The following is a 23352-nucleotide window of genomic DNA, read 5'->3' on the forward strand; positions in this document are numbered from 1 at the left end:
AGAAAACATGGCGGCTAGTGATCACACCATCCTTCGTGATCGCACATATGCCCTAACAAAGCGAAGCCTTCTAGAGCTCTCCACTCAAGATGCAACCTTGGCTCAAAACAAGCTATTGTCGCAACAAATAGAAGCCCTAATGGAAACCCTCAGCAAGCTTCCACAGCAATTACAAGTGATAAGTCATTTTCACTCTTCTGTTATGCAGGTAGGAGGATGTCACACATGTGGAGGAACGCACGAGCCTGGGCAATGTATAGTCCAAGAAGATCCTTCCAGGAAAGTAAACTACATGGGAATACAGAATCACCACGGATTCCAAGGTTAAACCAAGGAGGATCGTCAGGATTCAACCAAGGGACAATAGGATTCAATCATGGCCCACTAGTATTCAACCAAGGGAGGACTTTTACACAAGGGTCAAGCTGGAGGAATCATCCAAGTAATCAATACAACAAGGAGCACAAGAGTCAACCACCCTATCAGCATCCCAGTCAAGAGCCAAGTCATCAAAAGCCCACTAACATAGAAGAGTTGCTTATACGGTTCATGCAGAAGATTGAGTCACATCAGAAAGGCACTGATGCAGCAATTAGAAATTTGGAAGTTCAAATTGCCAATTAGCTCAAGAGAAAGCCGAAAGGCCCACTAGAACTTTTGGATCCAGCACAGAAAAGAACCCCAAGGAAGAATGCAAGGCAGTACTGACCAGAGGCCAGAAGAGAACACAAGGAGAGGCAAAAGCAGAAAAAGACCAGTCTGAGGAAGGAAGGATAGACAGAGAGAGAGAAGAAGGAAGAAAAGGAGGAAGAGAAGACCGTTTTACTCCCCAAGACCAAGAGCCAGTTAGCCCGAGAGGCTAAGAAAGAAGAGCCATCAATCCCTCTAAAGGAGCCCTCATATCCTTTAGTGTCATCCAAGAAGAACAAGGAGCCTTACTTCAAGCGTTTCTTGGAAATATTCAAGGGGCTGGAGATAACAATGCCATTCAGGGAAGCCTTATAGTAGATGCCGCTCTACACCAAGTTTATGAAAGACATCCTCACCAAGAAGGGGAAGTATATTGACAATGAGAGTATTGTGGTAGGAGGCAACTGCAGTGTGGTGATACAGAGGAAGCTACCAAAGAAATTTAAGGACCCCGGGAGTGTGACTATCCCTTACACCATAGGGAAGGAGTCAGTAGGAAAGGCCCTCATTGCCTTAGGGGCAAGCATAAACCTGATGCCCCTATCAATGTGCAGAAAAATTAGTGATCTGAAGATAGACCCTACCAGGATGACACTTCAGCTAGCAGACCGCTCAATCACAAGACCATATGAGATGGTAGAAGATGTCCTAGTCAAAGTCTGCCACTTTACTTTTCCGGTGGACTTTATCATTATGGATATCGAAGAAGACACGGAGATTCCTCTTGTCTTAGGCAGACCTTTCATGCTGACTGCCAACTGTGTGGTAAACATGAGGAATGGAAATCTGGAGTTGAGCATTGACAATCAGAAGGTGACCTTCAACCTTTTTGAAGCAATAAAATACCCAAGGGAGAGCAGGAAGTGCTTCAAGGTGGAGGAAGTTGACAGGGAAGACATTAGTGCTCTCGAAACACCATAGACTTTGCTGGAGAGAGCTTTGGTAAATAAGGTAGACTGCCTAACCAGTGAAGAAGAAGAAGATCTCAAGGCTTGCTTGGAAGACTTGGATCGAGAAGATAGCATTCCTGAGGGGGAAGCCAGCTTTGAGGAACTAAAGAGCGAGACCCCATCCGAGAAGAAGAAGGTAGAGTTGAAGATACTGCTCAACCATCTAAAGTATGTGTTCCTGGAAAAAGATGAGACTAAGCCTGTGGTGATCAGCAATGCACTCGCATCTGAATAAGAGAACAGGTTAGTAGAAATTCTGAAGAGACACAGAGAAGCAATTGGGTGGCATATATCGAACCTCAAAGGAATCAGCCTTGCCTACTGCATGCACATGATAATGATGGAAGAAGACTACAGGTCAGTCTAACAACCCTAGAGAAGGCTGAACCCAACAATGAAGGAAAAGGTAAGGAAGGAGGTGCTCAAGCTTCTAGAGGTTGGGCATATCTACCTCATCTCTGACAGTGCTTGGGTAAGCCCAATACAGGTGGTACCAACGAAAAGGGGTATAACGGTCATTCAAAATGAGAAAAACAACTTGTTACCAACACGGACCATCACTGGTTGGCGAATGTGCATCAACTACCACAAGTTGAATGAAGCCACAAGGAAGCACCATTTTCCTTTACCATTCATAGATCAGATGCTGGAGAGGCTTGCGGGCCAAGCATACTACTGCTTCTTGGATGGATACTCAGGGTATAACCAGATCACGATGGACCCCAAGGATCAGGAGAAGACGACCTTCACATGCCCCTTTGGTGTCTTTGCCTATAGACCAATGCCATTTGGGTTATGTAATGCACCAGCCACATTCCAGAGGTGCATGTTGGCCATTTTTTCAGATATGGTGGAGAAGAGCATTGAAGTATTCATGGACGACTTTTTAGTTTTCGGGCCCTCATTTGAAAGCTACTTGAAGAACTTGGAGATGGTACTACAGAGGTGTGTAGAGACTAATTTGGTGCTGAATTGGGAGAAGTGCCACTTCATGGTTCGAGAAGGCATAGTCTTGGGCCATAAGATTTCAGCCCGAGGGATTAAGGTCGATCGGGCAAAGATAGATGTCATTGAGAAGCTTCCACCACCATTAAATGTCAAAGGCGTCAGAAGCTTCCTAGGGCATGCAGGTTTCTACAAGAGGTTCATCAAGGAATTTTCAAAGATTATAAAGCTGCTAAGTAATCTGCTGAACAAGGACCTGGTTTTCAAGTTTGATGAAGAATGTTCAGTAACATTCCAGACACTAAAGCACAAGCTCACAACCGCACCAATAATGATTGCGCCTGACTGGAGTAAGGAGTTTGAATTGATGCGTGATGCCAGTGATTATGCAGTGGGCGCAGTTCTGGGACAGAGGCAATACAAGGTAATTCACGCCATCTACTATGCTAGCAAGGTCCTTAATGAAGCACAAATGAATTATGCCACCATGGAGAAGGAGATGCTAGCCATTGTCTTTGCCTTGGAGAAATTTAGTTCTTATCTGGTGGGGTCAAAGGTCATAATCTTTACTGTTCAAGCACCTTCTCACCAAAGAAGATTACAAGGCAAGGTTGATTAGATGGGTCCTGTTGTTACAAGAGTTCGACATTGTCATCAAAGATAAGAAGGGATCCAAGAACGTGGTAGCTGATCACCTTTCCCGGTTGAAGAATGAAGGCATAACCAAAGAAGAACCAAAGATGAAAGGGGAGCTTCCAGATGAGTTCCTCTTGCAAGTTGCCACAAGACCTTGGTTTGCTGACATGGCTAATTACAAAGCCACGGGGATCATTCCAGAAGAATTTAATTGAAGTCAGCGGAAGAAGTTTTTACATGATGTCTGCTTCTATGTATGGGATGACCCTCATTTGTTCAAGACAGGAGCCGATAATCTGCTGAGGAGGTGTGTTACTAAAGAGGAAGCACAAAGCATTCTTTGGCATTGCCACAGTTCATCCTATGGCGGTCACCACAGTGGAGACAGGACAACAACAAAAGTGCTACAATCAGGTTTCTTTTGGCCCTCTATCTTTAAAGATGCTCACGATTTTGTGTGTTGTTGTGATAAATGCCAGAGAATAAGGGGGATTGCTAGAAGAAACGAGATGCCTCTACAAAATATCATGGAGGTAGAGATTTTTTACTGCTGGGGCATTGATTTTATAGGACCCCTTCCTTCGTTATACGGGAATATCAATATCCTGATAGCTGTAGATTACGTGTCCAAATGGGTGGAAGCCATAGCCACTCTAAAAGATGATGCCAAGGTAGTGATAAAGTTCTTAAAGAGAAATATCTTCTCCCGTTTTGGAGTCCCACGAGCCTTAATCAGTGATGGGGGAACGTATTTCTGCAACAACCAATTGAAGAAAGTCTTGGAGCATTATAATGTTAGACATAAGGTGGCCACACCTTATCATCCACAGACAAATGGCCAAGCAGAAATTTCCAATAGAGAGCTTAAGCGAATCCTTGAGAAGACTGTTGCATCATCAAGAAAGGATTGGGCTTTGAAGCTAGATGGCACTCTTTGGGCCTACAGGACATCATTCAAGACCCTCATCGGACTGTCTCCATTTCAGCTAGTATATGGGAAGGTATGTCACTTGCCAGTCGAGTTGGAGCACAAAGCCTATTGGGTTCTCAAATTGCTCAACTTCAATGAAGCCGCATCTGGAGAAAAGAGGAAATTACAGTTGCTGGAGTTAGAAGAAATGAGACTGAACGCCTACGAGTCATCCAAAATTTATAAGCAGAAGATGAAGGCGTATCATGACAAGAAATTACAGAGAAAAGACATCCAGCCAAGGCAACAAGTTTTACTCTTTAACTCCAAGCTTAGATTATTCCCAGGAAAGTTGAAGTCAAAGTGGTCAGGGCCATTTGTGATTAAAGAAATGAGACCTCATGGAGCGGTTGAGTTGATGGACCCTAATGGAGGGAACCTTGAGAAGAGATGGATCGTCAATGGACAGCGCTTGAAGATCTATAATGGAGGGCAACTAGAGAGACTGACAAGTGTTGTCTACTTGAATGATCCATAAAGGAAGCATAACATCTAGCTAAAGATGATAAACTAAGCACTGGCTAGGAGGCAACCCATCACATCTGTACAAAATTTAATTTTCTATAATTCAAAAAAAAAGCCCAACAGGTGCAGACAACAAAAATAGGGGTGCAAAAAGCAGAAGATAACTAGGCTGCACGAAGACTCGTGCTAAGCGTGTCAATTAGCGTTAAGTGCACATGACGTCAGCCGTGCTCAGCGAGCGTCCTCGCTAAGCGCCCAGGTATTTTTCAAATTTTGAAATTTAAGTTTTTTGAGGGGAATACCAAGGGATGTTGTCCTTGGTGCGCTTAGCGGCCACTGCTCGCTAAGCGCGTGTACCATAACTACGGGGCAGTTTTCGAAAATTGCCCAACCCCTTGTCTGCCTCCTCCTCTTTGCTTTTTAATCTCTTTCTACTCAATTTACGCTTTTCCTTCCTCTGCGCTCTCGCACATCTCTCACTACTCTCTGCATTCCCCTTCTTTCTTCTTACTTAACTCCTAGATCTACTTATTGCTGACAAAGGTAAATGACATTCTGGACCATGCTTTTGATTATTGCACAGGTTTTATCACGCTAAGCCCTCGCATGGAGCTTAGCGGAAAAAGCATTTTGTTAATGAAGGAAGCACGAGTCTGGGTAAGCTCGCTAAGCGCGATGCAATGCGCTAAGCGACCTCTTGCGTCCCAAGCAGAAGACTTTAGTGCACTAAGCATGATCCTTAGCGTTAAGCACGCTCATGAACCGAGAAGAACGCGCTAAGCGCGTAGTCCTCGCGCTAAGCTTGCACCACCAGCCACCTAAGATGCTGGCGCTAAGCGCGCCTAGTTGGGATAGGCCACAAAGCCCATTAGACTCCTTTGTTTTATTTTCTACCTTCTTACTTTCTACACCCTTTTTTTCCTTTTTGCACTCTTTTTCTTGATTACTGTCTGCACCCCCTGTTTCTCTAACTGCAATCTGCTTCTTGCTTTGTTTTTTTTAGATGGCCTCCTAGAAGCGTCGAGCCGTGCCCACACCCGAAAAGGAATCCACCTGGGATTCTTCTCGGTTCACTTCTGAAGTTGCTTGGCACAGGTACCAAGACAACGTTCAGCTCTGAAACATTCTTCTAGAGAGGAACGTGGAGCTAGCCCCAGGCATGTTTGAGGAGTTTCTTCAAGAGCTCGAGAGGAGATAGTGGCACCAGGTCCTCACCAGACTCCTGGAAAAACAGATAGATGTTGCTCTGGTGAAGGAGTTCTACTTCAACTTGTATGACCCAGAGGACAGGAGCCCGAGGTTCTATAGGGTGTGAGGACAGGTCGTCAGATTTGACGCAGAGACAATTAACGACTTCCTCGACACCCCTGTCATCCTGGCTAATGGAGAGGAGTATCCAGCTTATTCCCAGTACCTCCACATGCATCCTGACCATCAGGCCATCGCAGCAGCTCTGTGCACACCAGGATTTGACGACACTCGCAACGACGTGAAGTGTATTTTCTTATTTTAATCTTACTCCTACCTCGCATACTTCTGATTTGAATGTTGATAGGGTACGACTCATATATGAACTAGTAATGAAGATGGACCTAGACTTGGGAAGCTTCATTTCTCTACAGATTAGCCAGATTGCCCAGTCCAGCACCTCCAAGCTTGAATTCCCGGTGTTGATCACAGTGTTGTGTGGCATGTAAGGGGTTGTCTCTGACACCGTGATTTTTGAGTCACTAAGCCCTGTGATCAACTTGGCATACATTAAGAAGAATTGTTGGAACCCCACTGATCCATCCATCACATTTCCTGGGGCCCGACGCACTCGCACCAAAGCCACAGCACCAGCACCAGATGCCCCTCTTCCTTCTCAGCCACCTTCTCAGGCCGCTTCTCATCCGCAGACATCCACTTCAGCACCACCTGACATGTACAGCCAGATGCTCAGGTCCTTGTACCAGGGACAACAGATCATTATTCAGGACCTGCATCGGCTGTCTCTTCATCTGAAGATGGACTCACCACTCATGACTCCAGAGGCCTACATTCAACAAGTCACATGGCCAGGAGTTCATCCCTCTACTAATAGGGGGGAGAGCCTTCTGGAGCCGGAGATGATGCCGGAGTCGATGAGGACCTCATTGCAGACCTGGCAACCGCCGACTGGGGGGCATGGGCAGACTTAGGTGAAGACACAAGGCCTTAGTCTCTTTTATATGCTTTCTAATGTTTTTAGTTTTTGATTTTGTCATTTTTAGTTTTTAGTTCTTGATTTTGATGTTTTCTTGAAACTTAAAAATGGGTCTGTAAATAATGGTAATCAGTATTTCATTTTCTGTCATTGAATAATTGCCTGATAAATTGTGAAGTTACTTTTGAGCTTTTTCAGAAAGGATTCAACACTTGAAATGCTGCATGATGATATTGTAGAAATAATGGTTCCTAGAAGCAAGAATCGGTCAAGCAGTGGAACATGAATCACAAAAGAGAGAAAAGGTTAGCTTGATGGAAAGAGATCATGGTCTGGTAAGCCGATAACTTTATCTTGTCCCGGTGACCTGTGTGAACTTAATTGAGAGAACATCTGTTTTTAAGTTCCTAGTTTTGCATCATTCTTAGACTATTAGATTAGTTACATGAGATGGATATGATCAAGGCCATGTTTGTTTTTATTCTAGCTACTCAGCCAAAAAGTCAACGCATAATGATTTTATCCCTTGCACCCTTATTGAGCCAAAATTAATGATGATGTGTTTGAATAAAACCCCTGAGCTTAATTCTGATATTCTTTTAGGGTTTTAAGAGAGCATATGGGTTTCAAGTCAGGACAGGTCCTTAATTTGGGGGATTGCTAAGGGAATTTGCCTCAGAAAAGTAGAGCAGCACACAATAGGACACCCTCAAAAGTTGTAAGCCCAAAGTATTTCATTTTCTTTTCAAAAAGAGAGAGAGAGGGAGAGAGAGAATTTTGAAATAAGGGAAGAAAAAGGGAGGTGTCATAATTTCTAAGCAAAAAGTGATGTTAGAATAATAAAGGCTGAGAAATAAATAAGCCTAAGCAAAATAAGGGAAAGTTTTTCTAGGATAAGTGCTCTCTTAAAACCCTAAGTTTTTGAAATCCCTAAAAAACCATGATTTCTTATTTAGTCAGGCTCCATTATATGTCAATAAAAGTCCTTAGTGATCCACCAAATGTAAGTATTGATAACCTTAACTGAGATGAAGTGCAAAACTTGGGAATCTAAATTGCAGGTCGTAGAAAATTCAAACACTCACCCAGACACTTGTGAGCAGAGAGAAACACTAACCTTGTGAGGAAAGTAAGGCAAGCCAACTTGGTTGATTTCCGATACTAACCAATTTCATCTTGATGTTATTTGTGCTTCCATTACAAGATTTTGACAAATGCAGAAAGGACCAATTGAAGGAATCCGAGGAATTGTAGCCATTGACAGTGTTGGAGCATTCAGAGCCTGCTTTTAATTTTTTTATTTGCTTAGGGACAAGCAAAGTTTTAATTTGGGGGATTTTGATCAGTGCTAAATAATTGTATTTTGATAATAGAAAATTAAGCAAATTTGGCTTTAAAAATAATTATTTATCAGTTATTTGCGCTTAATTGTTAAAGAATTGATGTTTCGTGAATTTTGGCTGTAGATATAAAAACTAGAGGTGTTAAAAGCAAAAAGAAGGAAATAATGAAGAAAAAAATCAGAAAGACCCAGCCCATTCTCTCGCTTAGCGCGCAGCTCATGCTAAGCGAGCCAGAGGAGACAGGCGCTAAGCAAGGCGTTAAGCACGAGAGTCAGAGTCCGTTACTCACACTCAGCGCGCAGCACAGGCTAAGCAGACACAACTGAAAACAAAACACGTTAAACACGTAGCACGCGTTAAGCGCACGAACCAACAGAAGCAGCACATGCTAAGCGAGAGGAGCTCGCTAAGCGCACAATCTGAACGCGCTAAGCGAGGGGCACCGCACTAAGCGAGCCTACGAAGGCCCAAAGCCCACTCCAGCAGATATAAATAAAGAGCTCAGCCAAGGGGAAACGACACACCGAGTCTCAGAGCACTCTCACTACTACCTAAAGCCTGAGAACTCTTTCTCTCTTTTCTCTTATCATTTGTATTCCATTCTTTCTTTCCCCCCCCCCCCCTCTCATTGTAAAGCTCCCATGGCCATGAGTGACTAATCCCCTAGTTAGGGCCTGACAGGCCTAAAAAGCCAAGCGATGTATAGTGTACTTCAGATTTTTCAATGCAAAAGATTCCTTCCAAGTTTTTTCTATTATATTATTCTTTTTGTTTTTATCGTGCATTTTTGTCTTTACATTCTTTTAGGGGTTAGATGCTCGGGAGAGGATAACCACTAATTAAGATTTAAAGAGAATATGCATGTATCATTTTAGGAGTTAGATGCTCGGGAGAGCATAACCACTAATAGAACAAAAAGAAAAGATTTCATAAAAGATCATTGCTAGACATAGAATGACACTTTTATGCCCATGCATTTCATGCAAACATCTAGAACTTAATCCTCATGCATTTTATTTATTAAATCTTTTCAAAAGCATTTGGGAGATAGGTAAATAAAATAGGTTTGTCATCGTGAGGCATCAGGGGCAAGTACATGGATAGATGTGAGTAGAATAGATCTAATTGCATTGATAAAGAAAATCATCAACTCATACATCCTAGGCCAACAAGGCATGCTAGGTCCTAACATTTGCATCTTATTGATTTCCTTTTTTGATTATTTGTTTATAATCCTTTGCTTTTTACTCTATATTCCCTATTATTACTTCATATTCTTTCTTCTACTATTTTCTTTATTTTCCCTTATAAATTGAAAAGTATTCAAGATAAGTACAACATAAAATCCCTGTGGAAATCGACACTCGAACTTCCGAGATTTTATTATTTGGACATTTAATACACTTCTCAAACGCCTAACCGTCAAAAATATTTATTTTAGTAGTGATAATAACACCTACACATGAGTACAATAATCGCTTAAAAAACAAAAATAACCTAATTAAAATACTTCTAAATGATAAATCTCTTTCGATAAGGTAAATTAACTTAATATTGCTGGGTTGGCTTTGATGGGTTAATGTAGCCCAGTTCAACATTATAGGCCGTTTCGGGCTGAAATTGGTCAATTTTGCACTAACTTCAGTGCCTTAATTCAAAACTCAAATCATTAGCCTGAAATTAAGGCCATGTACTGCCAAAGCCTCTAGGCTCTAGTCAATGTCTAGGATTCAAGAATGTGAAGAATTATAGGGTATAAAATGTCTATTTCTACGAGATGTCTGATTATTATTATTATTATCACTATATATATCTTGACTAATTTCGTCAGCACACTTGTCAGCGAAAGTGTGCACATTTACCCAGTCTTTTGGTGACAAACTATGGTTGAGAAGATGAAACCGGATGTGAACTTCGTTCAAAGTGAATATATGACTATGACATCACTTTCTCATCTGTAGTGTATTTTAGAAATGACCTTGTCCCCCTTAATTTTAAGTGCGGAGTCATATAAACTATAGCATGTAATGAGTTTGTATGTATGGTTGAGAAAACTCGTATATATATCTTATAAAAGACTAGCTACCAAATTTTGATGAATGAGACCATACATTTAGTTAATTAATCATTACTGAAAAATTCTTCAATCTTCATCTCTCTTTGGGACGCCAAAAGTGGCCAGCTTTGGCAAATGCATTAAACCATTAACCACAAAATGTTCCACGCCTCCACCCACCCACTACAACTAATGCAACATAAATCACCTTAAGCAATCTTCATCAAGTCCACATCGCACAAATAAGTTGAATTTGGACACGTAATGGTTATATGTTGATCGTTTGAAGGCATGTGCTTCGAAGTATGTTAGCTAGCAAGACTTAAAATTATAATTGAAATAAACAACAACAACAACAACGATTGAGATTTATACCTGAAGTTCACAAATACATGGCGTCAATCGTGGAAGGTATCAGCAGAGATTAAGTGTGGGAATGAACATGTTCTTCATTTCCATGATTAGCGATGAGCAGCACCATGTGAATTTTCTTCGTGCTACGGTTGGAAATTGGAAATGTCACCTATAAACTAGTCTTAAACTTAGCTGCAAGTCAATTCAATATAAAGCAAATAATTTTAATTTAATGTGTCAGTTTTAAGGCTTGTTAGTTTCTTAAAAATGTCAACGTATACGAAATTCAGGATGTTTTTTTTTTTGTTTGGTAAACCACAAATTCGAATTTTGAGTAACAAACACCAAGGAAGAGAAAACAAAAAGACGTCCAGACTTCAGATGGTATTGCCCGTATTGGTATCTTTAGTTGGAATGGGATGTTTTATTTTAGTTTTAGTAATGTTATCTTTTCCAAGACGAATTCATCAGTTAATATAATTTATATTAAAAAGATAAGACATAAATTGAATATTTTGACACTTAGGAAACACATTTAAATGACCAATAATCTTTTTTTAGATAACAAATTACCATTAATCTTAAACAGTTAAACTTCAATTTCTCATATTGTCATATAATTTTATATCACTCTATTATTGGAAACCACATTAGCTAATTAGCTTTTCGGCTGACCTCAAGGTATTATTATAAGTTTCACTCTTTTAGATTCACTACACGAACAAAGTTAGAAATATATTTTAGGGGTCAAATTATATAGATATTAATTTGTAAAAATATTTATAATTGTAATTTTTAAATAGATTTTTTTATTCTTTTTTCTTCAAAAATAAAGAAAATAAATAAATAATTTAATAATATATAATAAAATATATTTATATATAAGAAAATTAAATATTCTTAAAAAATAAATATAAGTGGATTATAATTACAGTTTTGAAGTATTTCTTAAGAAATATTATAATAATTTTATTAATATTTAATAAAAATTATTAAATGAAACTAAATGTATTTGTATATGAGAGAAACTCAAAACAAAATATATTTGACATTTTCATTTGTTACGAAAATTCACCCACTATACATCCTGTATATTAAGTTAGATTTCACTCTTTCGAAAGTGGCCAAAACATTGTTTATTACCCCTTAAAGAATAAGAAAAACATCTCTTTATTTAAATTTATAATTTTTAAAATTAATTATGGTCGTATTTTTAATAGTTGAAAGCAGTCTTTAGAAATTTATATTTTCATATTTAAATATTTTCTCATAAATTTATTTTTTTAATTTATATTTCTATAACTATTATATATTTTTAACATGAATATAATGCATGAAATATTTGGAGAGTATATAAATTTTCTTATCAGTAAATATTAATTGTTAATTTTTTATTAGTAATGGAATTTGATTTCTTTCTTTCCTCTATTTTATTTTATCATCAAGTGAATCTTAAATAATATATTATGAAGTTCATTTCAATTAAAATGGTAAAGATAATTTAAGCCTTTTTATTTTTAGTGTTAAATTTTTTTTGTTGGACTTTATGTGTTAATTTAATTTAGTTTTTATTTTCAAATCATGTAAAATGTCAAACTCCATATGCAATCGTTTCTTTTTCGTGACAACGTACATTTCGTGTTACATTTCATATAATGACCAGGTGTTGATTTATAAGACAAGTACACTGATTGATTGGTCCCGCCATTAGAACTTTGAAATAGTAGTATATTCCAACATTAAGACAAGTGTCGATAAAGACAAGAACTCCACTTTAGGAAATATTTTTTTTATCATTCTTGATCCTGAATTACGTAAATAATTACTTGTGGCTGAAAAAAATTATGACTGATTAATTAATGTAAACAATTAAAGCGAAAGTATAGGAGAAAGCATACATACTAAATTGGTAAATACAAAGAAATTCCAATATAGTTGTCCTTAATAAATTAATTATGTTCCTTGACATAGGTCCGTATAGTGCCCTGATCTGACTTCAGATAGAAACTAAATTCATGGCTAAAATATCCATTCTTCATGAACTAGTTAAAAATTATTCTTTTTGCTTGGACCATTCATGTATTCATTGCAACTCGGGATTGGAGAAAATACTCTAGAACTTCCGATAAATATTCTTAGTCGTTATCCAATGAACCATGTTTTGTTTATACTATATGGAATATGGGAAGCGACTATGTATGCCCGAATGAAGGTTGTGAGAACAAATGCATTGCATGCCTTATGATGAGGTTGTTGAAGATAATAAATGAACTAAAACTTTTAGTCGGTTGAGGCCAAGCTGTCAATGAAATCCATATTTTCCCACAATTAGATAATAACTTGATAAAAAAAATTAAAGCCTCGGATGTTATATATATATATATATATATATATATATATATATATATACCTAAATTGTTTTTCTTTTTAAAGTTAATATTCGAGTGAATATTATCTACGTGTCACAAGTATAATAATTACATGGATAAGATATATTAACCAAATGGGATGGAAACGGGTAGGCTTATATACATATACTATATATTAATCCTTTCTCTATTCATCTTTAGGGAAATAATCCTCATGATAACCCTTATGGGGAGGGGCCGGGTAAGGTTCCTCAGAGAGACTATTAATCTTTTCTCTATCCATCTTTATGTCATTGGTTCTTGAAAACTTTTAAAACGAAAATTGTATGTTTTGGATAGATTAGCACTATCAGAAAAAAAAAATTTACATCAATTATTATATATATTTAAAGATAATTTTGAATCATCTTTGAAAGTAATATCGTGAAAAATCTTCACATTTCACGATGATTCCTTAAAAATTATCTTAGAATAATATTCTTCTAAAACAGTTCTTATTTAAAAATCGTTTTAAAAGAGCAACATTTTAAGATCAATATTCATCGTCTTAGAATATTAATGTCAGCATTCTAAGAACTGTCTTAGAATGTTGGACATTCTAAGACTGAATTACTCCTGTTGCTACAAGGAAACCAAATAAAATCTAAATAAGTGGTTTATAATATTTTTGTGAAATATTAAATGGTTCCACATTGTTAACTTTTAAAATACCAAAACAAAATTATTTATACAAGCATGGTTTCTTTTCCTCCTTAAAAGGACTTAAACAAAAGCTTAAGTTAGAACAACAAAATAGTTAGCAAAAAGTTTTCCACAAAAAAAACTTACCTTTTTTTACAAACACCGCTTTCCAAGAATGCAATTGTTCCTCGATGTGTGAGAATAATGGAAGTGACAAAATAAAAAAGAGAAAAATATTCTTTCATGTGTAGAATGTTCAATGAAAGATCAAAACACTTCACAAAGTCATGTATCTCAATCTCATACAATCATACCACGTGTAATACAATTACCCCAAAGCTTAACTTGTTGGAATAAGGCCCATGATTTTGAGAATGGTTTCTATTAACATGTCAGACACACCAACTAATGGGAAAAGCCTTTTAGACTTTAAGCCATAAAAATCATGAGCCCACCCAAAATCTTGTGCTAAAATTGTACTTTTATTAGAAGAGTGGGTCAACAAGTATTGAACATTTGACCACTTACATGATGAGGCTCCTAAACTATATCAAAGATCTGAACCTTTAGCATTTAAGCAAAAGAAAATATATGTTTTTTTATTCAAAATCTCAAACAGTTACTATTCTATTACTATGTCCTTTTAACCTGTTAGAGCATTCCATAACACACACACAAAAAAAAATTGTTTACTTGGTGTGCAAGTTCTTGGTTGACCCACATCAAATGTGCTATATGTGATCAAACACATATGTAGATAACATAATCAACTTTGACAGAAAAAATATTTAGCAGAAAAAATTTATAGCTAAAAATATTTAAAAGCTTATTATCCTTGTCTTTGATTATTTTTCTTTCTATTCTAAATAGATCACCATGCATTCATGCAACCTTCTTGAGTTTCCTTCTAGAGAAATGCTAGCAACACACTTTGTAGGCACACTCTTTTGACTGCACTGTCTACTATTAGCTAAATTTTTTGGAAATCATAAATCTTACAAGGTCCCACTTCTCATTTAATGATTCTCTCTCCGAATTTTGTAGTTTTCAATGAATTTCAACCAATAACAAAGTGAGTGTGAGAAAGAATGTGTCACTAGAAATCCTTTCTTCTATATTTCCTTTCACTCTAGTGTAAGTCTTCTTTATTTGAGAAGCACAAACCAAAAAACAGAAACAGAAGGTAGTTAAGAATCACAATAAAAAAACAACATTAAGGATGTCAATGTTTGTATCGTGGAACCTGAATTTTGTTCAGCCATGTTTGAACCAGACTAACAAAATCATGACACGTACTTGAACCATCTTTTCTGTGAAGTGACTTCTGAGTAATCTCATCAAGGCTATGCACAAAAAAAGTAAGCAAAGGAAATATAACAAATAGTGCCTCATTTGCTTCAAGCCATATAAATTGCAATAACACAAACAACAGAAATCACATAAAGGCAGCTATAATTTACAAGCCAACTTTTTGACTGAAGCTCCATTTTATAAAAAAGGGGATCTAGAAATCACCAGTTCAGGAAACAATGCCTCTATTTACAGGGGTAAGGCTGTGTACAACTACACTCCCTAGACCCCAACCCCATCCCCAAGTGGGGAGTCTTGTGCAATGGACCACCGCTTGTAGGGGACCTACCATAGTGTTTCATAGTTTCATTTCGTCAAAGTTAAATGTTCAAATGGGGTCGGACTACATATTATTTTGAAAAATGAATAGGATAAATTTCATCTAATCCCTCAGATTTCTACAATTGCAACTATCGCACTCCATCTTGAATCCTGATGAGGTTCATAAATGTATGAACGAATTGCACTGATTTTAATTTTATGAATTAAACGTATTCCTACTAAATTTCACAACAGTACCTTGAATTCTTCCAAGACAAATTTCACACTATGCTTGTCAAAAACAACGACTACAAACAATCAAATACAATTTTGTGCCTTTAGACATGTTGAAAGGATAGATTTAAACAAAAAATCCGTCCTTTCAACTATATAGGGAAGCTATATAATAATTTACAAGCGACAACTAGCTTATTGCAAATTCTTTACATAAACCAAATATTCAACAAATTTTAGTAAATTTGTTACGCACCATTTATGAACTATCAAAGGCATGGCAATGAGTACCACGAAGGGGTATCCCAAATAACTTTCCTGTTGCAACATTGTTGTTGGCACACATGAAAAAGGCAAGTTATGAAACAACCAAGTTACACAAAGGTCAGAAGCAACAAATTCACAAAACCAAAAACAAAAACAAAAAAAGGCCAAGCAATGAGTACAAGGGAGCTTGTGTAAGCCATCTCTTAGCAATATGGTGGTTTGCATCTAGTAAATGATTATATTTGACATTTATATGAATAATTAAAAAGAGAAAAATATTTTTTCCTTTGTAGAATGTTCAATGAAGGATCAAAACACTTCATAAGTCATGTAAGTCAATCTCATACAATCATACTACATGTAATACAATTACCCCAAAGCTTAACTTGTTGGAATAAGGCCTAGGATTCTAAGAATGCTTTCTATTAACATCTTTGACACACCAACTAATGGGAAAAACCTTTTAGACTTTAAGCAAGAAAAATCATGAGCACACCTAAAACCTTGTGTTGAAATTTTACTTTTATTACAAGAGTGGGTCAGCAAGTATTGAACATTTGACCAAAGCTATGTATTGAGAAACAAAAGGATACATTTAAGTTTGAATATGAGCAGCAACTAAAGAGCTAGTTTTAAATTATAAGCTCATTTAGTTATAAGCCTGGTCCAAGCTTCAAAGAACATTGTCCTTGGGCTTGCACCCTAAGAGATATTCTGCAACTACATTCATAAATATGTATTTATTATATATATGTAATATTTAATAAAGTACTGAGTATTTAATGGAGAATTTGTTCTATAGTTTTCATCATAAGAAAAAAATATCCATCTCTTGCAAAGCTTGGTTCATTGAGTTACAAGATTTCAAAAATACTCTTACTAACGCAAGCAAATCTACACAACCCAATCACTGTAGTATAAACATTGCATGACTTTGATCAACAATTGACCCTAGTATTGTCCAACTTTGGACTCTTTATATTGTCAAACTTTCTCTTCTCTTCAGCAACCTAGCTAATTCATTAATCTAGAATACACCAGATATGCAAATACTGATAGAGGGCTATCCAAAGAGCTTAAGGACCTAAAAACATTTCATGAGTTGAAGGGCCAATGACAAGGTCTAGAGTCAAGCTACTACAAGAAGATATGGCCAAGAGGATCAAGGATGGACTACTCTTCAAAGACAAGGAAGGAGAAAATTACAAGGAGCTGAATTGGAGCATGTTGAAGATGGTTGAACAACATGCATGGGTTTAGCGCAAGTTGTCCGGCTTCGCCCAATTCCAACTCGAGGAGAAATTGGCCTTAATGCATACCTTCAATGTGAATTTATGAAAATTCCTAATTTTTGTTTATTTGTGTAATGGGCTTGAGCTTGATGTAAATAGGCCTTATTAGAGGCTTAGTGATCTTCTTAAGTCTAGTTTTATAAATACTCAAAAACTCTTAATTTTAGAAACATTTGACATAATTGAAATTAAGCTTATGCTTAGAGGAAGCTTAGCCTCTTCTTTGGTTTTTGACTGAAAACCAAATTGATTCTTATCAAAGAAGTTATTCCTTTGTGGCGAATCCTTCTTCGGCTTATCGATTCTCCATGGATTGCGGTGTCGTTCTATTTATCTTCTTCATCTTATCCATCTTTTATATTTTTCTATTCTTGAGTTCTTGGAAGGTCAACAATGGTGGATCTTTAATTTGCATCCGAAACGATCAGAACCAAGCGTCCATGGCTTGGATTGCATCACGTGGTATCAAAGCTTGAATTCGGAGAACAGTTCGAAATTATATCCATCAATTAGTTGTAGTTCTATCATTTTGATTTTTGAGTTTTCTAGAAAAAAAACGAGAAACTAATTTTCATTTGATTCTTGTTTGTTTGTGTGTTTCTTGTGTGTTTTTGAGTTAATCTTGCATGTGCCTTCGATTTCCCTATCTTTTTGTTGAATTTGGAGTTGATTTGGTCATAATTTGAGTTTGGGTTGTTCTTCATGTTCTTCATGACATTGATAGCACTGCTAGAAAAATTGTGAGTTTGATCCAGAAAGAATTCTGTTGGAGATTGTTAGGGCATTTTTGCAAATATAAAAAGTTTATGGTCCTAAAAGAGAAATATGAGGGCCAAAGTGCAAAAAAATATATTTTGGGGTCAAAATAAAAATATCAAAAAATCTGAGAACCCAAGTGTAAAAAAAGTTTTAAAAAAATTATAGTCAAAATTTAATAGCACTTTTTTCTAGTGTGTGCTTATTGTTGCTTTTTAATACTTTCATTTGTTTTGCATAATTGTAGTGGTTTATACTTAGTAAAAAAAAATATAACATTAGAGAAGAATTTTTTTTTAATTCTTATATCTTCCTATTTGTTTTTTTTGGCATTCCTTTTTTAGTTATGCTTTCTATTTTAGCTTTTACTGCTTGTCTTCTAAACTTCCAAGGTTTGGTCTTAGAGTTTTTCTTTCTTCTTTGACATCTTAAGTCAAGTTTGGATTTGTTTCATATTTCACTTTGGATACTCCACTCATATCTGGCCTTGACATTAACCAGACTTAACACCGTTGACAACAGGGTCAAAGATTTCTTGCATCCTGGACACAAAGGTTTCTTCGAATCACTTTCCAATGTATCATACATAGGGGCATGTGCTTGCTGAAATGATGCTTGTCCAAGATCATGAATCATATCCTCTAATTGATCTCCCATTTCCACATCAATCGGTTCACTTTGGGATCCCTTCTACATGTTTGTCAATTCATCATGTCATATCTATGTCGTATAATTTTTCTTAATCCCTTCACACAGAAGATGTTCTCGTATGTCGTCTAGTACTTGTCTCTCATCCAAACAGTTTATACAAGGATATAAATATTTTCCATCCTCAATTGGTCTACTTCTTTCAGAGGAAAATTGCAAGAACTCTTCTACGCCTTCCTCGTACGCAGGGCTCTGCAAGAATATCTTCATCCAACTTCGATCCATCTAACTAATAACTCTGTGATACTCACAAAGTTATTCCATGCATGAAAACCTCACTTTTTTCATTAAAGGTGTGGCATTATCCCATTCAGGAAGACATTTTCTTATAGTAGATTCACACATAAAGATTAACTTTCTTTTCTTAGATTTGACAAAATTTCGGCAACATTTCCCAATGATCTCCAAGTACACAACATGAAAGCGGTGACATGAATTCCACCACAATCAAGTATGCACTCAGAGAACAAAGTGAAATGCATTATGCCGTAATTTCATCAAATTTAAGAAAATAAAGTTAACCTATACGTATGAATCTATTACAAAAAAAATGACTTTTCCCAAACTGTCCAAACAGACAATTCAAGATTCAATACAACGATTAATCCTAACTATCCATAAGAATCATTGTATTCAATCTCAAATAGAAAACTAAGGTTCACTCATAATGAACATTAATTATGTATAAAGCAATAGTCATTAATCACATAAAACAAGGTAAAGAATGATTCATAACAAAAAAAGCCTAACAAAAGTATAAAAGACATTCGTACCAGTGATGATGCTCACTAACAGTCTCCAACAATGAATGTGGTAATCATGATGCAAAGAGAAAAAAGAGAAGTGTCTACAAATTACATTGAACATGTTATAATTTAGAAGAAACAATTTTTTCTTTTAACGAGATCTCAAAATAATCTACGTGTGACAAGGAAACAATTTTTTTAATTTAGAAGAAACTTTTAGACTATAATTCTTAAACAACTTCTAATTTATTTTTGAGGTTGTTGTTTTTTTCTTTAACTTTAAACTTCAAATTAATTAAATATATATACTACTACTCTTGTTCCCACCAACATCAACCTAGTAATTGCATGTATAAAAAAAATTTATAACTATGGGAACAACGACTGGATCATATCAAATCCACATTTGGGTATGCAATGGATTACATTTTTTCTTTTTCTATACCAATAAAAAAGTTCTACTGTCTAATATTTTTATTCATTAATACATGACAATTTTTATTTTAAAAAAATGTATATATATGCTTTCACTTGATCGGGTTAATTATTGCTATTTTATTTTTGTGAATAAAGCATTGATCATTATACACCACACAATGCACATTTTCAATTAGGAACATAACTAGCTAGTAGGTACTACATTGTTGCATGAGAGGGAGAAACTATGGTAAGTGTTCCATCCACATCGATCTTGTAGAAAGACTACAAAAATACAAAGAAAATAGATAGTCCAACTTAATTATTTCAATACATGAAACTGAGTAGAAAATGCAGGAATAGATATATAACTACCAATTAAACATATCGAAGGGACATCATAAAAAAAATACTACTACACAAGACCTAGTAATCCCGTGAATATTAACAAAAAATTAAGGCATTACCATCCATATATTTCCAGCTCAAATTATTAATTTGGCCAATATTTATACACACCTCTAGTTCCACAATGGCTTCACAAGGCAAGCTTCCTTACTCAAACATAGCCACACGGAGAACAATTCTGATTTCTTCTATTCCTTTTCTTACAGTAGCAGCTGACAAATCACACCTCACAGGATACAATTGCTTAAACAAAAATAAGTCCAAATCACAATATTAGTATTATAATTTATCATTGATATGCTTGGCTTGGCTAGTGGTACCAAATGACTAACAAATGTCTCATTTTGTAAATCAGAATGTTACAGGTACCAAATGACCAAAAAAGTGTTTCAGACATTTTTACAAACACTGTAGGGGCATGTATAATTTCTTAGGTCTATTACCCTAGTTGAAGTAATTTTTTAGTTGTATATTTTTACAAACCCATCAAAGTGGTACTCAAACACAGCCACACTAAGAACAATCAGTGAAAACACTAGTATTGTGTCTTTCTCTAATAGTCTCAATAAAAGAACAAAATCAATAGGAGTAAACACTAGCATTGTGCCTTTCTCTAATAATCTCTGTTTCTTTAATGATAAAACGCAAAAAAGAGACATAAACAATGAACAAAACACGCATCTAGATCGAAAACAAACACTAACCTTTCGAGAGTGGCCACCGAGAGTGAGATTGGCTGTGAGTGGGAGCGAGACTGGCTGTGAGTGGGAGTGAGAGTGGACGCGAGACAGAGGGCCTGATACAAAGCGCTCTAGTGAAAAGGGTTTGTGGAACGAATAGACTGAGAGTGGGTGAAAAAGGTTTGGCTTTTTTAAAAAAAAAATTTAAAACACAACACTGATTTTTAAAAAAACTAATGTTAACCAACTCATTGTTGGTTTTTTAAAAACCAATGTTAACGAGCACATGTTAACATCGATTTTTTGTTAACAAACTTATGTTTTTTTACGAGTATGCCACCATGTTTTTGTTAACATAGATTTTATCAAAAATCGATGTTAAGCTAGCGATGTCAAAACCATTATTTCTAGTAGTGAGACAAATTGTATTATTTAACACATTAGTACTTAAAAATCAATAAGAATGGTTAGGATCCAACTGTAAGGTATGAGACTTGAGTCTCACATTAGAAGTATGAGATTCTAGTGTGGGGGTTTATAAGACCTTGGACTCTCCAATTACAATAGCTAGCTTTTGTGGTGTGATTCTCCCAAGGTTATTATCAATTGGTATCAGAGTTGTTCGTTGTGCCTCTTAGCTGCAAACAAGCTACGTAGATGGCGACATTGACATTGTAGTATTCACCTAAGACTAATGAAAGGACTAGTGCATAGCCAGTATCATATGAGAATGATCATCTTATGCGAGAATTAGAATGGTTAATCTCAACCATTAGGTTAAAATGAAAGATCAAGACTAAAACATTTTAAATTTAAATAAAAATTTCATTTATACATAAAATCTTTACAAGATTTATCAAACAGAAAATTAATAATGTCCTAAAAAATCTCAAACCTATCATCACCATGACTCCGTCACTGTCATGATCGTTACTGCCACAACTATCATGGCCAACACCGCAATCACCCCTATGATTGTCAACCACCACCACCATGACTACTGTCGCCACCACCAACATGATTGTCGTTGTTATCATCACCATCATCGTCGACGACAACAACAACAATCATGTTGGTGGTAACGACGGTGGTTATAACGGTGATCATGTGATGATGGTGGTGGTGGTAGCGACCATGGTGATGGTCGTGGTGGAGATATTGACATAAATTAAATCTTTAAGATATATATTTAATTTTTTAAAAAATAAATCTTGTAGAGATTTTATAGTTAAATGAGTTTTTAATTTGAATTTAAAATGTTTTAATCTTTATCTTTGATTATTTTCATTCTTACATAAAATGATTATTCTCATGTGATGCATTCTCTATATTTATGTGTGTATATATATAATTGTAAGGATAAAAAAAACTCTAGCCCCCATAGTTGTACTTTTCCACCTTTCATACCTGCGAATTGAATTGAACTCAACAATGAAATGGTAAGGATAAGAATAACGGAACTAGTCGTACATCAAATGCATGTAACTTAATTATATTTAATTAACAACGATTTCGTGATTCTTTTGCATGTGTCTAGTACAAGATGCACTGTTCTTTTTCTGTGGGGCAGATAAACTCCAGTGCAAGAAGATGGATGGCCTACACCCTTTGCTTTGACATAAATTGCACATCGCGAAAATCAAAAGCAATAAATTAAAGTCACTAAAGTGTAAAGACGAAAATTATAGGGAATGCAATGAAGGAAAAAACAAAATTAACTGGAAATCGTCCTTGTAGCAAGTTTTTATCTCTGAGAAACATTTAATTTTGAGAGACACAAACTTGTTTCAAGCTTTTAACTAAGTTGTTATGATGTAACCTTTCCGATCGTGAAACTTTGTAAGAGTGCTCATGACTCTTTTAGCACGATGCTTTTCTTGTACTAATTAAAAGCCAGCTTAAATGAGATGCTTCTTTGTTATCTAACACAAAAGCACAAGAACACTGTCATCCTCACTGGATTGACAATTGATATGCTTCTTTTATTCACGATTTCTTTCATATATGCTATATATTTTGCAGACATTATATTGAATTTTGTTAACATGTATCTAAAGAGTACTAATTAAAAAATTAATATATTTTTTTTAATGAAAATCACCATCAGAAGAAATGTATTTAAAATTATTGAGTCCATTTATATTCAATAATTCTTAACAAAAATTATTGTACGCCAATAATCTATATTATACTAACCGTGTAAAAAATGATTTACAATTCAATCACAAACAACAAAAAAATTTAAACATATTTAGTAACAATTTTTGACAGTAATAATAATTTTCACTAATACTGGTGTAACTAAATTACAGTGACATTTTAAAAAATTACATGTATTATATTCTATGATAAATTTATTGATTTTTATAATAATTATTTTAAAAGTTATATACTCATAATAATTTTTAATTAATATTATAAAACTTTTTATAATAACAGTCCTAAAACTCCCTATATATATATATATATATATATATATATATATATATAAAGAGGGAAATATAAATAGAGAGATAAATTAGTAATATTGGTTATATAGTTAGTTGATTTCCAGATACAGTTAATTAATTGAGAATTTACAACATAACA

At 35.7% G+C, this 23352-nt stretch overlaps 1 protein-coding gene across 1 annotated transcript; it reads left to right on the top strand.

Annotated features, from left to right (window-relative positions):
• Nucleotides 1–1008: 1008 nt before the first annotated feature.
• Nucleotides 1009–1875, top strand: LOC114397254. The gene is made up of 2 exons (XM_028359344.1): nt 1009–1503; nt 1612–1875. Exons 1-2 carry the CDS (start codon nt 1009–1011, stop codon nt 1873–1875), a joined length of 759 nt encoding a protein of 252 aa, XP_028215145.1.
• Nucleotides 1876–23352: the final 21477 nt, after the last annotated feature.

This window comes from Glycine soja, chromosome 18 (assembly GCF_004193775.1).
Source record: "Glycine soja cultivar W05 chromosome 18, ASM419377v2, whole genome shotgun sequence".
Taxonomy (NCBI): domain Eukaryota; kingdom Viridiplantae; phylum Streptophyta; class Magnoliopsida; order Fabales; family Fabaceae; genus Glycine; species Glycine soja.